The 17807-nt window shown below is 46.9% G+C and overlaps 1 protein-coding gene across 3 annotated transcripts in view; it reads left to right on the top strand.

The window, feature by feature from the left end:
• The window catches only part of DDX55 (DEAD-box helicase 55), a 160864-nt gene that overhangs the window by 92523 nt on the left and 50534 nt on the right, over positions 1 to 17807 (top strand). For all 3 annotated transcript variants that reach the window (XM_063964493.1, XM_063964492.1, XM_063964491.1), the window contains exons 7-8: positions 3756 to 3945; positions 7342 to 7424. In XM_063964493.1, the coding sequence (XP_063820563.1) occupies positions 3756 to 3945; positions 7342 to 7424 (273 nt within the window). The remainder of the gene's footprint in view (positions 1 to 3755; positions 3946 to 7341; positions 7425 to 17807) is intronic.

Below are 17807 nucleotides of genomic sequence, written 5' to 3'. Positions count from 1 at the left end.
ATGTCAATACCAATGACGTTAATTCCAACAAAAACTCTGTGGGATAATCATTACATGGAGAGTTGGAAAGCAATGTCCGTAAAACTTCTATACCCTGTTGGTGTGGTATAACCGTGTACAAGGAGCACACATCCATTGTGGCTAATAAGATATGTTCACTAAGTCGATCAAACTTCTGAAGGTGAGATAAAAAATCTCCAGTATCCCTCAGATAGCTATCTGTTTTCAAAACTATGGGCTGCAAGATACTGTCGATGAAAATGGCAATGGGTTGCAGTAGAGAACCCTCTGCCGCGATGATAGGTCTACCCGGGGGGTGTACGAGTGTTTTATGCACCTTGGGTAGTGTGTACAAAATCGGACACTTGGGCGAATTAACAGTTAAATAATTAAGTAAGTTTTCACAAATGTAGCCCTGCTCGAATCCCAGTTTCAAACAAGCATCTATTCTGGATTTAATGTTAGTCATGGGATTGGCAGACCGCTTACGGTAGGTCAAATCATCGGCTAGCTGTCTGTTAATTTCTTGATCATAGTCCAGTTTTGGACGACAATAGCCCCGCCCCTGTCTGCCGGGCGGATCACTGTATCGGTAGAATCCCTTAATGTTTTAATCGCCTTCCTTTCTGCAGGGGACAAGTTATCAAACATACGTTTAGGGGGAGAGTTGTCAGAGTCCCTCTGTACAAGTCTCAAAAACATTTTGATACTGGGGTTCGAGGAGGGCGGATCAAATGTAGATTTGGGACTAAAAACAGATGTGACTTCATTAATGGATTTATTGGCAAAAAATTCACGCAGACAGAGAGAACGACCAAACTTATATTGGTCAATGGACCACTTAAAGGAGTTGGTCCTACATGTGGGAACAAACGAAAGACCACGTGAGAGGAGCTTAATTTCAGCTTCACTCAACTCAGTGTCAGATAGATTAAACACAGTGCTTAATGCCGTCTCCTCCGACCTCTTCTCTTGATACCTCCCTTTCCGCGGGTGTGGTCTGTGCCGCTTCTTAATACCCTGGAGCGCCGGCCGCGCGACTTCCGGTCCATGGAACGCAGCTACTTCCGGTTCCTGGAACGCTGAAGTCGCTTGACCAGCGGCCGCGACCACTGTAATTAGTGTTTGTTTGAATATTACCCGGCCCCTATAGCTATTAACCGTGTATATAGATGGATTCAGTGTAGTGGGACACGTAGACTGTGCTCACTTATCATGTTGAGTGTGTATATAGCACTAGATGTTTATCCTCTCACATAAGTTGCACTTCCTGTCTCCTGGTGTTAAATATCTGACAGCTGCGGTGGTGCAGCATGCAGTTATCACAAGGCATCTGGCAGTAGAAGGGGTGAGAAAGCTGGCTTATGTGGATTTTGGAGGTAGGATATCTCCATTTGATTTGATTAGTAAAACATTTTGTTTGTGTTTATAGTTGTAGATTTTACTGTTGAATCTATTCAGCGCCTGCCGAATTGATAGATAGCTGCCACGTGTTGTTCTTTTAAGAAAACCAGGTATGACTCTTCATTATGTTGCTCCTGTATTTTGAGTATGTGCATCCGAGTGGGTGTGTGGTTGATAGCTTTCACTACATTTTTTTCATTATAGTGGTCCTGTGTCTAAGGAGCTACCTTTGATTTCTTTGTGATCTAGCAGTATTTCAGGTATTTGATGCAGCTATCCATGTCTTTCCATGTGTTTGGCTTGTGTGAGCTGATCTGGTGGAGGCTGACTTTACCCTTTATTGACATATTGGTGTGTTACCCTATCCGTACCATGAATGCCACTACTTTCTGCTATAAGGGCCTGGGAGGCACTGGTGGTGGTGATGTGTTTGTGGTTCGATGTTTACATTTATTGATTTTATTATTTTTGATTGCTTAGATGTTATGAATTGCCGGTCTTGATAAAGGTCCATAAATAGGACCGAAACGTCGATTGCCATGGTCCTGTTTTTGCTGGCTATTGGCTCAGCTAGAAGGGTGTCGGACTTCGGTGCTTTGTCTTGTTGTCCACCCTTTCTGATATTCAATCGTGACTGGGCAGTTCTGAGAACTCGTCCAGGTTACTTAACTAAAGTGGTGTCATCTTTCCACCTTAACCAAGAGATTGTGGTTCCGGCCTTTATCTCTTCGAATTTGTCCCCGAAAGAGCGGTCTTTGGATGTGGTAAGGGCTCTCCGTATATATGTGGAGAGATCTGACTTCCTATCAGGAGGTCAGATACCCTGTTTGTACTGTGTGGTTTCCACAAACGTGGTTGGCCTGCGAATAAACAAACCTTGGCCAGATGGATTAGCATAGTGATTGCACAAACTCATGCGCAGGCTGGACTCCCAGCTCCTGCCGCTATTAAAGACCATTCTACTCGGTCTGTTGAACCTTCTTGGGCGGCCCGCTGTGGCGCTTCCGCAGAACAATTGTGCAGGGTGGCTACGTGGTCCTTTTGTGAACACGTGCATCAGCTTCTATGCCTTTGATACTTCCGCCTCCCACAGTACATCCTGGGACAGCCTAAAACCATAGCCTGTTGGTGCCTCTCTGGATCAAGATCCACTCTACACCCAATGTTTTTCCTGTGGAACCCAGTGTACCTCGCAGAAAGAGAGTTAACAATGGTAAATCTACCATAACAAGCACTTTTTCTGTTTTGGTGATGCAGCAATAGACATTTGCAAGCTATTAATGATCACCTGATCAAGGGTTCTGGTGAAGGTCTATACAACACGCTCTGAAGTCTCACATTACCCTCCCTGCCTGTATTTAGCTTTGATCTGTTTATTTTTTTTTATAGGCAATTGACCGAAAAAGCATCTTTCTTGTTAAAAATCAGACCAGACGTCATCCTGTTAACAAATATGCATTTTATTGTGGATCAGTAAAAAGCTTTCTCAGACCACCTGGTCACAATCCCATGCCTTCAGTTGAGTAAGGAAATTCCATGCCTTCATCTGAGTTCTTGTGGAGGACAGAGCCATATCCACCATGATTGACCAGATATGGGTCTGGCTCTGGCCTTCAGTTCTGTAAAAATAAGTGTCTGCATCATCGGTAACGTTACAAAAGTTGCTGTTCTTCATCATGGAATTTCTGGAGGTGCATAGCCATCCTCTATTCTGCCATATAGCCAACTCCATGCCGGAAGAATTCTCTTTATTTTTTCCTTTGGCTTGCTACAGTTGCTGTCAGAGAAGCAAGCACATTTGCTTTCCCTGGACATTGTGCTGAAAGATTGCCTGCCGTTCCATCAATCTTCTCTGGCTTTTGGGTGTCTGAGTAGTGGCAACACGGCCTGTCCTTAATCCATTTTGCAATGGGTGTGTGAGGTAAACCAAATGGCTTACGCTAATGCCAGCAAGGTGCTTTTCTTTTGTGTGATTGTACATTGCACACTTGCCATTAGTCTTTTGTATGGTTGGGATGTCCAGCCCCAAGCAGCCCTGAGGGGTGGGAAAGGAAAATAATATGAAGGTCATCTTGAGTTTGTTGGTGTACCTCTTATGGATCGTTCATGTCCCTCTGGGACTCTCAGTAAACTCTTGGGGTGTAGCAAAAAACAAACAAAAAATTAATTTGCAGAAGACCTGTGGATTTTGTTGTTGTGAGGGGTTTTGTGTGTGATGGTGATTTGGTTTTCATAATTAATTTTTTTTTTTTAAGTCGTTCAACTCTATTCTGCTAGTTTAGACGTGCAAGCAGCCTTATGATGCTTTATTTACTTGGGGCCTAAACAATAGTTTAATCTCCCTATTTTAGCATAAACACCATCTTGGGCTTCCTACCAAAACAGAGGCGGACAGGACTGTTTTCAGCCACACAAACTCAGGAGGTGGAGAATCTGGTACGAGCTGGGCTACGCAATCCTGTACGTATCACTGTGAAGGAGAAAGGGGTATCAGATACAAGCGCCCAAAAAACACCAACACGTCTACAGAATTATTATATGGTAAGGCTGCAGATACTTGTACATTTAGAATATATGATGTCCATTTCCATTTTGTCTCTTTAGGGAATTGCCCATATCTCCACAAATTAACATTTTTAAATTCACTATATAAGAATTACTATGTTGTTGCTACTTGTGTCTGAAACGGGTGGTCTTCTGTATGCCGAATGTCGGGATCCCGGCGCACAGTATACCGGCGCCGGAATCCCGACACCCGGCATACCGACAACTATTCTCTCTCGTGGGGGTCCACGACCCCCCTGGAGGGAGAATAAAATAGTGTGGCGCGCGCCACCGTGCCCGCAGCGTGGCGAGCGCAGCGAGCCCGCAAGGGGCTCCTTTGCGCTCGCCACGCTGTCGGTATGCCGGCGGTCGGGCTCCCGGCGCCGGTATGCTGGGCGCCGGGAGCCCGACCGCCGGCATACCGTACGACACCCTCTGAAACGGTAGCTTGCTTATGCCACTGTAATTTCTATCTTAATTTATTGTAGCTGCAATAGGTCAATGAGAGAGAGAGGGGAGACTGATTTAGCAGCATTCTAATAGCTGTAAAAGAAAGATGACTTATACCATTATGGTTTGCGCTTTAGATGTGAGAATTTTAAGATCTGTAAAAAAAAAAAAAAAAAAAAAGACATTTATTTCCTTCTGTACGTATATAGCACACAGTAGTGGAAGCAGATCCTCATTTTGGAGCCAAATTCACAACCATATCATTGTAATTTTCTCTAAATCTTTACATTTCTTTAAAGACAAATTGTTGATTACTGCAGGTGACTGGAAACATTTTAGTAGTAAATCTTGAATGATAAAAAAAATTGAGTATTATAAGAAATATTAGGAAAGAGGGGGAAAATTTAAATATGTAACTAATTGTGTGTCATAACTGGTATGGGCCACTTACTGAAACAATAATCTGGCCTGATTTAAAAAAATAATTTAGTTGTTTGTTAAGCTGGGCATACACAGGCAGATAAAATGCCTGTCAGACCGACATGCAGTTACTCTGACACATTTACATATCACAGAAATGCACTGTGAGAACTCTGTGTATTGGCCCATGTGAAGCAACAGGGATTGCACACCTACCCCTTTGCCAACTAATATAGTGTGTAGCATTTAAGAGCAATATCATCAAGGCCTGTAGTCAGGACTTGGCCTGCACGCATTTGTGAAGTATGCATTTGTTAAGGATGTATTTTAAAGATGAAGTCAGAACCGGCGTTTGAAATAGATTTTGACTTTGGACTACGCTAGAATCTCTAATTAAACTAGTTCCCCAAACACTGCAACTCGGGACTATTATGTGGCCCCTCAAGCTGAGCAGGGAACTGAGGGGCGTGCGCACCAGGACCAGACTTTGCTGGGTCATTTCCATTGGACATCCGTGTGATTCCCACATTCTCACAACCATCCGCACTGTTCTCATGAGACCAAGACATTTATGATTTTCCAAAAATAATGTTAGTACAGTTTAACTCCATCTGTTTCCTGCAAATTTGTTTTTCTCTTCTTTTTCTTTTTACTGCGTACTTCCATCCCACTGTGGGCTATTCCTGTAATGCTTACCTCCATTGATGGCACACCCTGCCAACAGCAACCTATGCAGTGCACCCCACATGGCTGCCTCGGATGGTTCCTCTGTGGGCAGGGTGTGCTTCATTTGGATCTTTCCATGCAGGGTATAGCATACTCCTACACACGTGTCCGTTTTCCCATACATGCATTTGACCCTTGTATGGCTCGTCTCCCACTGTGTAACCTTTGTAGTGCACCCAACATGGCTGTCTTATCTAGTGTGCTTGTGGATGGGATGAAAAATACATGCACCTGATGGTTTTGTTGGAACCCTACTCTGAACTTTAGGACTCTGCAATCTCACCATTTTGTGTTATCTCTTCTAGGGGTGGACTATTCCACCCTGGGTAATCCTACGCAGTGCGCCCAAGATAGCTGCCACACCTGGTACCTTGTGAGGGTGGAATACACAGCCCTTGGAGGTTATTGCCCAAAATACCTACACCAATCATGCATTATGCTTTCTGTATGCTCAAGGTTTTCTTTTATGTCTGTGTGATTTGTCTTTTATTTAATTTATTTATTAACAGTTTCTTATATAATGCTGCATATTCCGTTGCGCTTTACAATTCGAACAGTAATAGAACAAAACTGGGTTTTTAATGGGTTGTATGATATGATCACCCAGCAATGTTAGCCAAGTGTCAGGAGGGTGTGAGAGTTAAGAAAGACAAGATATGTGATGTTATGTGGACTGTATAGAGAGGATGAAATTAGATAGGGAATCACTGAAGGTTATGGGGTTGGGTCTGGAATTTGGTAGGCTTGTCTGAAGAGGTGAGTTTTCAGGGAACGTTTAAAGGTTTGGAGACTAGAGGCAAGTCTTATTGTGTGTGGGAGGGCATTCCACAAAGTGGTTGAAGCCCGAGCCCGGATAAAGTCCTGTAAATTTGAGTGTGAACAAGTAATGCGTGTGGATGAGAGACGCAGATGTTGTGCAGAGCAGAGAGGTCGGGTAGGGAGATATTTTGAAATGAGTGAAGAGATGTATGTTGGTGCAGTTTGGTTAATGGCCTTGTATGTAAGTAAAAGTATTTTATATTTAATACGTTTTTACATGTCTAATATGTCGAGTCTATCGTACAGTTGCAATGTACAGTATGAACTCACACGTGTAATGTTTCTAATGTATGCTACGTTCTTCCCCCTTCTTAAGCTATGTATTCCCCCTTCATGTTGCTGCTTGGCAATGCATTGTACCACAAAAAATTCCTAGTGTACATGGGTCCACCTGGCCAATAAAGCTGATTCTGAGGGTAAATGTCCATCCGTCGGCCTGGCAGGGCAAAAGACTGCCCGATGCCGCTGACCTGACACTTTCGAAATATCGAAAAGGACGGACATACTGGGCGATCCGGCATGTCTGACTGATTGATATTACCAGATCGGTTGCTCGCATACATGCTGCAATTATCTGGCCGATCCGCCACTATCGGGTGAATTAAACCGTTTAAACCTAAGGATGACCTATAAACACAACTTACTCAATGTAATATTTCTTTCTAAATTTCGCAATAAGAAACTTTTGGCCTAGGGGTGCAGTGAAAAAAAATTCTGATACTCTAGGGCGCCATAATTCAAAAAAGTTTGAGAACCACTGGAATATAGTTTCTTCTAAAAATAGCAAATTCATATTAAACGCTTGCTGTCTGGTATGATATCTTTCCTTGAGGTTTGCACCACTCTTGATATTATGACCCATCCTTTAACATCTGTGAAAGGAAAGAAAGATTTGTATGGTATACTATTTCTCTCTTTGGTATGAAACGGAATACAAATAACACTACGCATGATTTTATTTCCAAATTTTCTAAACAGATCTGCAAGGCGGATGAAAAATTCAACCACCTTGTGAGTTTCCTGCGACAGAGAAAAAAGGAGAAGCATCTTGTGTTCTTCAGGTAATTAGTTGTGACTACTAAAGTTTTGAGGAACACAGTAAGTGATTTCTCTTCTCTCATTACTGCTGTTTCTGCAGCGAGGTACACTGGTATTCCACAGGTAATAACATTGGGGTGTAGAGTTGGATCTTGATCCGAGGCACCAACAGGCTAAAGCTTAGACTGTTCCCAGGATGCACTGCACTTTCTCCTTTATAGCCCCGCCTCCAGGCACTGGAGCTCAGTTTGTAAGTTGGTGACTAACGGGGGGGGGGGGGGGGAGAGCTTTTTTAGAAGACTTCAATGGCCGCAACACTTATGTCATTCTGACATGCTGTGCTGCGGCTCCATCACCTCCCTCAGCGGCACTGCATACTCCCGCGGCCGGGTTCCCGGGTACTTGCAGTGGGGACGCACCGGTTTCTAGGCACACCACCGCTGCTAATCTCCTGGATCGCGTGACTGCAACGACAGGGAGGAGGTAAGAGGGTCCCCCAGGTGGCATCCGCCGGTAAATCGCGATTTGGTCGCGGTCCCAGGAGACGGGCTGCGACACTGGCGTGTACTGCTCAGGGACCCCACTATATCCACCAGGGCAGGGAGCACAGGTCGGATTTACTAAAATCAGTTTGTTACAGGCTCCACAGTACCCGGTGGTGAAGGCCAGCAGAGGGGGATAAGGCGCTGACCTGTTGCCCCTCCCCCAGCTCCGGGCGCCATCTACTGCTGGTGTTCCCGCCTAGGAGCTGCATTTCTCTCTCTCCCTCACTCCCTGTCAGTATTTGGGCACCATTTCACAGAGCTGCGCTGATCTTGGGACTGCTGGGCACTGTCTCCTCTGTAAAACCGCCTGCTTTGTCAGCGCTGTGTATTTACAGACGCTTAAGTATTCTACATGACATTCTAGACAGTGTTAGTTAAGAACAAGTGTACTGCTATAGGAATATTTAGTATAAGTATTCTGTGATATACATCCAGTGTTTACTGTGCATTGTTATATCTGTATACATACATATTCATATGTAGATTTACTATTCCAGTGCAGTCTTATTGTTTATATGTAATTCTGCATTGTACCTGTGACTGTGTGCCTATAGCTGCTGTGTGGATTCTATTCTGTGTATCGCACATATTGCTATCACTATATTCTGTAACCCTGGGGAGCTAAGTGCATCAGGGTCTCATATACCATACAGTATTCCACAGGATATACTGTTTTATATTTTTCACTGTGTGTTTGTCACCTCACACCGCTTAAATCCTCTGTTTGTGCTCTGCATTTACGGTCACATAACAAAGGTTTTTTTTGCTGGTATTGTATTTGTCTGGCTAATTTGTACTGTTACGCCCTAAGGCTACATTCCCAATAATGTCTGCTACACAGGGCGGGAAAGCCGCAGACGCTCCTGCATCATGCAGTGCTGACGCCACGGATTTACCTGAGGAAAAGATTTCAGCTGAGGGTTCAGGTACTGGGTGCCCTGCACCGTATAGTCAGCCCACAGCACCTGTGGCAAATCGAGATCCACCTTGGGCTGCATTTTCAAATATGGTTACTACACTTGTAACACGATTTATGCCCCCTGTGGGACCTCCTGTGCCATTACAGCCACATTTTGTCCCTGTAGTTAATCCACCATGGGCGGATACTTTGTCAAACCAGTTACAGCAATTAAATCAGTCCTAGGTTAAGCAAAAGAATAACCCTCGTCATGCTGGGACCAAAGGGTCATCTAAGCGGGCCATTTCTTCCTCGCAATCCACTAATATTTCGGATGATTCTTCCGTTGAGGATGGGGATTATACTGATCCGTCAGACACTGATACAGTTGTTTCTGATGAATCTTTAACTCAAGTTGATGTTTCTGAACTAGTGGAGGCTATCAAGCTGATTCTCCAGATTGATGATGTGATTGAACTTCCTGCTACGTCTAAGAAACCTGATAAGTTTAAACGTCAGAAGGTTGCTAAAGTAGTTGTTCCTCATTCTAACCTCTTAAATTACTTACGTCAGGAATCCTGGTTCGTCTCCAGGAAAGAAATTTTCCCTGTCTAAAAGGATGTTGGCTCGTTATCCTATCCCTGTGTTGTTGAGTAACAAGTGGGAAACTCCACCGCTGGTGGACTCTCATGTCACCCGTCTAGTGGTGTCTTCTACTCTGCCTGTCACCACTGTCACTTCACTGAAGGAACCGATGGATAAACGTGTGGAGGGATGCCACAAGTCTATTTACTTCCTTGCAGGTGCTGTACATAGACCCACTATGGCAGCCTCTTGGGCTGCAAAAGTTATTGAAGCATGTGTTCAGGCAATTGAGGATGAGCTACCTTTAAATTTTTCTGACACTGCCAGACAATATCTGTCGTAAATTACCACAGCCTCTCATTATATTCAGGAGGCGGCCTCTGATGCAGGTGTAATGGCAGCCAAGGCATCTACTCCGTCTATCCTGGCTCGCCGGATTTTGTGGTTAGCGTCCTGGAAAGTGGACCTGGACTCCAAAAAGACCTTGGAGGTGCTCCCTTTTAAGGGAGACATACTATTTGGGGAGGATCTGAACAAGATTGTGACTGACTTGGCAACAGCCAAGACCGCATTTCTCCTAAGTACTAATCCTTCTGCTCCAAAGGCTAAGAGTACCACTTTTTGTTCCTTTCGTCCTCCAGGTAAAGCGAAGGGTCAAGAATACCCGAAACAGGCTCGTACTTCAAAAACCACAAAGCCCAAGTCTAAGCAAGCTTGGGCCGCCCGTCAGCCTGCTTCCAAACAGGATAAGCCTGCGGCATGACTGGGTGGGCCTCTCCCTGGGGGACCCCAGGGTGGGAGGCTGACTTCTGCAGTTCGCCCAGGCCTTGTTAATGACCACTTCAAACGCATATGTGCGGGAAGTTGTCTATCACGGGTATGCGATCTCTTTCGAGAGACGCCCTCCTCACCAGTTCTGCTCGACTGTTATCCCTTTGGATCCGCTGAAAGCACAGACTTTACACTTGGTTGTACAATCTCTCCTAGATACTGGAGTGATTGTGCCAGTACCTCTGTCTCAAAGGGGCAGGGGCTACTATTCAACCCTGTTTCTAGTCCCGAAACCAAATGGATCCTCCCGGCCTATACTCGACCTCAAATCTTTGAACAAATTTTGTGAGGGTATCCAAATTCCGTATGGAAACAATACGCTCTGTTGTACTGCCCATGGAACCCAAGGACTATATGGTATCCCTGGACATACAGGATGCTTACCTGCACATACTTATTGCCATGTTGCATCAGCAATATCTGCGGTTTGCTATTGGCAACCTACATTATCAATTCCAGGCCTTGCCTTTCGGACTGACCATGGCTCCTCGGATCTTCACCAAGGTCATGGCAGTCATGACGGCTCTTCTCCGCCGTCAGGGTTTCAGGATCATGCCATATCTGGACGACTTGCTGATCCTGGCGAACTCCCCAGAGGTTCTCCTCAGTCATCTGGAACTGACGGTCCATTTCTACAAGCCCATGGGTGGCTCATCAACTGGAAGAGTCCTCGCTGGTTCCTGCTCAGAGCATGGTGCACCTGGGGGCATTACTGGACACACACAACCAACAATTGTTCTTGTCTCTAGAGAAAGTCCTGACACTGCAAGACAGGATCAGATACTTCCTCTCTCACCAGAGAGTGTCAATCCACTCGGCAATGCAAGTACTAGGCCTCATGGTGTCGGCATTCGACATGGTAGAGTTCGCTCAATTTCATTCCCGCCCTCTGCAACGATTAATCCTTTCCAAGTGGAACGGCCTGCCTCAGCGGATCAGGTCTCAAATGATCTCCTTGACTCCGGAGGTTCGTTTGTCACTGAGCTGGTGGCTACAGGACCAACAGTAGAGCAGGAACCATCCCTTCTGGATCACCAACTAAAAATGGATGCCAGGCTGCGGGGATGGGGTGCAGTGTTGGAGCAACACTCTCTCCAGGGTCGGTGGACCAAGGAGGAATCTCTCCTCCCAATAAACATTCTGGAATTGCGGGCAGTGTTCAATGCATTGACACTGGTCCTGCCTCTGGTAGAACATGCCTGTTCAAGTACAATCAGACAACGCCACCACGGTGGCGTACGTAAAGCATCAAGGTGGCACTCGAAGTCGCATGGCAATGATGGAAGTGTCAAAAATTCTCAAATGCGCGGAATGCCATCTGCCAGCCATGTCGGCAGTGTTCATTCCGGGAGTCCTCAACTGGGAAGCGGACTTCCCCAGTCGTCAGGACGTGCATGCCGGAGAGTGGAGTCTTCATCCCGAAGTCTTTCAACTCCTAGTGGACAAGTGGGGCCTACCAGATGTAGACCTGATGGCATCTCGACACAATTACAAGGTTCCGGTCTTCAGAGCAAGGACAAGGGATCCTCAAGCGGCGTTTGTGGACGCACTAGCAATTCCATGGAACTTTCGGCTGCCATATGTGTTCCCTCCAGTGTCTTTACTGCCCAGGGTAATATGGAAGTTCAAGCAAGGAGGAGGAGTACTACATCTAATCGCTTCAGCGTGGCCCAGACGGCATTGGTTCTCAGACCTGCGGGGTCTCTCGATCGAGCGTCCTCTTCTACTTCCTCAACGCCCAGACCTCCTCGTTCAGGGCCCTTGTGTCTACCCGGACCTGGCCAGACTGACTTTGACGGCGTGGCTCTTGAAGCATCACTCCTGAGAGCAAAAGGATTCTCTGAGGCGGTCATTCAAACTATGTTGAAAGCCCGTAAATCAGCTTCGGCTCAGATTTATTACAGGGTCTGTAATTCTTACTTCACTTGGGGGTATATTAAATTAGGGTCGAAAGCTGTCGTCTGTCGAAAAGACTGCAATTTTTGACTTTTTAAGGTCGAATCGTGATTCGATCTATTCAATCCCAGCTATTTTTATTCGACAAGTCGGGGAATTCGACTTGTCGAATAGTACGTGAATCGGCGGTATAGCTGCCGATTCACGTACTTTTGAGGGAAACGGGGCCAAGTTCGACAGGATTTGGCCCTGTTTCCACCAATCTTAGTCCAACATAAAAAAATGTCGGACTGAGATGAGGGACGTTACAGGAGGAGAGGGGAGAGAGCAGGCAAACAGGGGAGAGCAGGGCTACAGCACAGCGCTGCAGGAGGATGTGCCACAGCCGCGACGCTCACGGCAGCGTCCACCTGGCTCCTGCAAATGAGGTCACGCTTGCTGGAGCTGGGTGGACACTGCCGTGAGGTCTGGCGGCTGTAGCGCTGTTCTCCTCCGTTTGCAAGCGGCTCTCTCCGCTGGTCTTCCCCCTCTCCTCCGCTCACAGGTCTCATCTCAATTCAACTTTTTTTCTCTGACGTCCTAGTGGATGCTGGGAACTCCGTAAGGACCATGGGGAATAGCGGCTCCGCAGGAGACTGGGCACATCTAAAGAAAGCTTTAGGACTAGCTGGTGTGCACTGGCTCCTCCCCCTATGACCCTCCTCCAAGCCTCAGTTAGATTTCTGTGCCCGACGAGAAGGGTGCACACTAGGGGCTCTCCTGAGCTCTTTGTGAAAGTTTTAGTTTAGGTTTATTATTTTCAGTGAGACCTGCTGGCAACAGGCTCACTGCATCGTGGGACTAAGGGGAGAAGAAACGGACTCACCTGCGTGCAGAGTGGATCGGGTTTCTTAGGCTACTGGACATTAGCTCCAGAGGGACGATCACAGGTTCAGCCTGGATGGGTCCCGGAGCCGCGCCGCCGGCCCCCTTACAGAGCCAGAAGAGCGAAGAGGTCCGGTGAAATCGGCGGCAGAAGACGATCCTGTCTTCAGATAAGGTAGCGCACAGCACCGCAGCTGTGCGCCATTGCTCTCAGCACACTTCACACTCCGGTCACTGACGGTGCAGGGCGCTGGGGGGGCAGCGCCCTGAGACGCAATAAATCGATAAAACCTTATATGGCTAAAATAAATGCATCACATATAACTCCTGGGCTATATGGATGCATTTAACCCCTGCCAAAACATATAGAAAAACGGATGATAGGCTCCGCCCCTTTCTCGGCGTCCTTATCTCCTCAGCACACTGGCGCCATTTTCCCTCACAGCTCAGTTGGAGGGAAGCTCCCTGGCTCTCCCCTGCAGTCACTACACTACAGAAAGGGGTTAAAAAAGAGAGGGGGGCACAAATTAGGCGCAGTATAAACAATACAGCAGCTATAAAGGGAAAAACACTTATATAAGGTTATCCCTGTATATATATATAGCGCTCTGGTGTGTGCTGGCAAACTCTCCCTCTGTCTCCCCAAAGGGCTAGTGGGTCCTGTCCTCTATCAGAGCATTCCCTGTGTGTGTGCTGTGTGTCGGTACTTTTGTGTCGACATGTATGAGGAGAAAAATGATGTGGAGACGGAGTAGAGTGTCTGTAATAGGGTTGTCACCCCCTAGGGGGTCGACACCTGAGTGGATGTACTGTTGAAATTGCGTGACAGTGTCAGCTTTGTATAAAAGACAGTGGTTGACATGAGACAGCCGGCTACTCAGCTTGTGCATGTCCAGATGTCTCATACAGGGGCTCTAAAGCGCCCGTTACCTCAGATACAGACGCCGACACGGATACTGGCTCCTGTGTCGACGTGAAGAGACAACCGTGATTTCCAATAGGGCCACACATTGCATGATTGAGGCAATGGAAAATGTTTACACTTTTCTGATAATATGAATACCACCAAAAAAGGGGTATTATGTTTGGTGAGGAAAAACTTCCTATAGTTTTCCTGAATCTGAAAAATAAAATGAGGTGTGTGATGATGCGTGGGTTTTCCTCCGATAACAATTGATAATTCTAAAAAGTTATTGGCAGTATACCTTTTCCCGCCAGTGGTTAGGGTGCGTTGGGAAACACCCCCTACAGGGGATAAGGCGCTCACACGATTGTAAGAACAAGGGCTCTACCCTCTCTTGAGATGGCCGCCCTTAAGGATCCTGCTGATAAAAAGCAGGAGGGTATCCTAAAATGTATTTACACACATACTGGTGTTATACTGCGACCAGCAATCGCCTCAGCCTGGATGTGCAGTGCTGGGTGGCGTGGTCGGATTCCCTGACTGGAAATATTGATATCCTAGATAAGGACAGTATATTATTGCCTATAGAGCAATTAAAAGATGCTTTTCTATATATGCATGATGCACAGCGGAATATTTGCCGACTGGCATCAAGTATAAGTGCTTTGTATCTACCAGTAAAGTGGTCAGGGATTCCAAACGGCATTTGGAATTGCCTTAAAAAAGGGGATGTACCCTAGGTCGCCTCTCAAAATAAGACGCCGTATTATCAGGCGCAGTCCTGGTTGGCAAGCGGACAAAAGGGTTCCTCTTTTCTGCTCGTGACAGAGGGAGAGGAAAATGGCTGCAGAGATCAGCCAGTTCCCAGGAACAGAAACCCTTTTCCGCCGCTGCCAAGCCCTCAGTAGGACGCTAGGGCTTTACAAGTTCAGGCACGGTGGGGGCCCGTTCTCAGTGAATTTCAGTGCGCAGTGGGCTCACTCGCAAGTAGACCCCTGGATCCTTCAGGTAATATTTCAGGGGTACAAATTGGAATTCGAGACGTATTCCCCTCGCCGTTTCCAAAAAGTCTGTTTTACCGACGTCTCCCGCTGTCAGGGAGGCAGTTTTGGAAGCCATTCACAAGCTGTATTCCCAGCAGGTGATAATTAAGGTACCCCTCCTGCAACAGGGAACGGGGTATTATTCCACACTATTGTGGTACCGAAGCCAGACGGCTCGGTGAGACCGATTTTAAAATCTAAAATCTTTGAACACTTACATACAGAGGTTCAAATTCAAAATTGAGTCACTCAGAGCAGTGATTGCAAACCTGGAAGAAGGGGACTACATGATGTCTCGGGACATCAAGGATGCTTACCTTCATGTCAAAATTTACCCTTCTCACCAAAGGTATCTCAGGTTATGGTACAGAACTGTCACTATCAGTTCAGACGCTGCCGTAGGGATGGTCCACGGCACCCCGGGTCTTTACTGAAGTAATGACCGAAATGATGATATTCCTTCGAAGGAAGGGAATTTTAGTTATCCTTTACTTGGACGATTCCCTGATAAGGGTAAGATCCAGAGAACAGTTGGAGGTCGGTGTAGCACTATCTCAGGTAGTGTTGCGGCAGCACGAGTGGATTCTCAATATTCCAAAATCGCAGCTGGTTCCGACGACTTGTCTTCTGTTCCTAGGGATGATCCTGGACACAGTCCAGAAAGAAGGTGTTTCTCCCGGAGGAGAAAGCCAGGGAGTTATCCGAGCTAGTCAGGAACCTCCTAAAACCGAACCAAGTTTCAGTGCATCAATGCACAAGGGTTCTGGGTAAAAATGGTGGCTTCCTACGAAGCAATCCCATTCGGCAGATTCCACACAAGAACTTTCCAGTGGAACCTACTGGACAAATGGTCCGGGTCGCATCTTCAGATGCATCAGCGGATAACCCTGTCACCAAGGACAAGGGTGTCCCTCCTGTGGTGGTTGCAGAGTGCTCATCTTCTAGAGGGCCGCAGATTCGGCATTCAGGACTGGGTCCTGGTGACCACGGATGCCAGCCTGCGAGGCTGGGGAGCAGTCACACAGGGAAGAAATATCCAGGGCTTATGGTCAAGCCTGGAGACAAAAATATCCTGGAACTAAGGGCCATTTACAATGCCCTAAGTCAAGCAAAACCTCTGCTTCAGGGTCAACCGGTATTGATCCAGTCGGACAACATCACGGCTGTCGCCCACGTAAACAGACAGGGCGGCACAAGAAGCAGGAGGGCAATGGCAGAAGCTGCAAGGATTCTCTGCTGGGCGGAAAATCATGTGATAGCACTGTCAGCAGTGTTCATTCCGGGAGTGGACAACTGGGAAGCAGACTTCCTCAGCAGACACGACCTCCACCCGGGGGAGTGGGGACTTCACCCAGAAGTCTTCCAACTGATTGTAAACCGTTGGGAAAAACCAAAGGTGGACATGATGGCGTCCCGTCTTAACAAGAAACTGGACAGATATTGCGCAAGGTCAAGGGACCCTCAGGCAATAGCGGTGGACGCTCTGGTGACACCGTGGGTGTACCAGTCAATGTATGTGTTCCCTCCTCTGCCTCTCATACCAAAAGTACTGAGAATCATAAGAAGGAGAGGAGTAAGAACGATACTCGTGGTTCCGGATTGGCCAAGAAGGACTTGGTACCCGGAACTTCAATAGATGCTCACGGAAGACCCGTGGCCTCTACCTCTAAGAAAGGACCTGCTCCAGCAGGGGCCTTGTCTGTTCCAAGACTTACCGCGGCTGCGTTTGACGGCATGGCGGTTGAACGCCGGATCCTGAAGGAAAAAGGCATTCCAGATGAAGTCATCCCTACCCTGGTCAAAGCCAGGAAGGATGTAAGCGCAAAACATTATCACCGCATTTGGCGAAAATATGTTGCGTGATGTGAGGCCAAGAAGGCCCCTACAGAGGAATTTCAACTAGGTCGTTTCCTCCATTTCCTGCAGACAGGACTGTCTATGGGCCTAAAATTAGGGTCCATTAAGGTTCAAATTTCGGCCCTGTCGATTTTCTTCCAGAAAGAACTGGCTTCAGTACCTGAAGTTCAGACATTTGTAAAAGGGGTACTGCATATACAACCTCCTTTTGTGCCTCCAGTGGCACCTTGGGATCTCAATGTTGTTTTGAGGTTCCTTAAGTCACATTGGTTGAACCACTCACCACTGTGGACTTAAAATATCATCTCACATGGAAGGTGACGATGCTGTTAGCCCTGGCTTCAACCAGGCGTGTGTCAGAATTGGCGGCTTTTATCATATAAAAGCCCTTACTTAATTTTTCATTCTGACAGGGCAGAATTGAGGACTCGTCCTCAATTTCTCCCTAAGGTGGTTTCTGCTTTTCACATGAACCAACCTGTTGTGGTGCCTGCGGCTACTAGGGACTTGGAGGACTCCAAGTTACTTGACGTTGTCAGGGCCCTGAAAATATATGTTTCCAGGACGGCTGGAGTCAGAAAATCTGACTCGCTGTTTATCCTGTATGCACCCAACAAGCTGGGTGCTCCTGCTTCTAAGCAGACTATTGCTCGTTGGATTTGTAGTACAATTCAGCTTGCACATTCTGTGGCAGGCCTGCCACAGCCAAAATCTGTAAAAGCCTATTCCACAAGGAAAGTGGGCTCATCTTGGGCGGCTGCCCGAGGGGTCTCGGCTTTACAACTTTGCCGAGCAGCTATTTGGTCAGGGGCAAACACGTTTGCTAAATTCTACAAATTTGATACCCTGGCTGAGGAGGACCTGGAGTTCTCTCATTCGGTGCTGCAGAGTCATCCGCACTCTCCCGCCCGTTTGGGAGCTTTGGTATAATCCCCATGGTCCTTACGGAGTTCCCAGCATCCACTAGGACGTCAGAGAAAATA

Source organism: Pseudophryne corroboree, chromosome 1 (genome assembly GCF_028390025.1).
Source record: "Pseudophryne corroboree isolate aPseCor3 chromosome 1, aPseCor3.hap2, whole genome shotgun sequence".
Taxonomy (NCBI): Eukaryota; Metazoa; Chordata; class Amphibia; order Anura; family Myobatrachidae; genus Pseudophryne; species Pseudophryne corroboree.
Note: the sequence above shows the minus strand (reverse complement) of the source record. Positions and strands in the feature narration are given on the sequence as shown.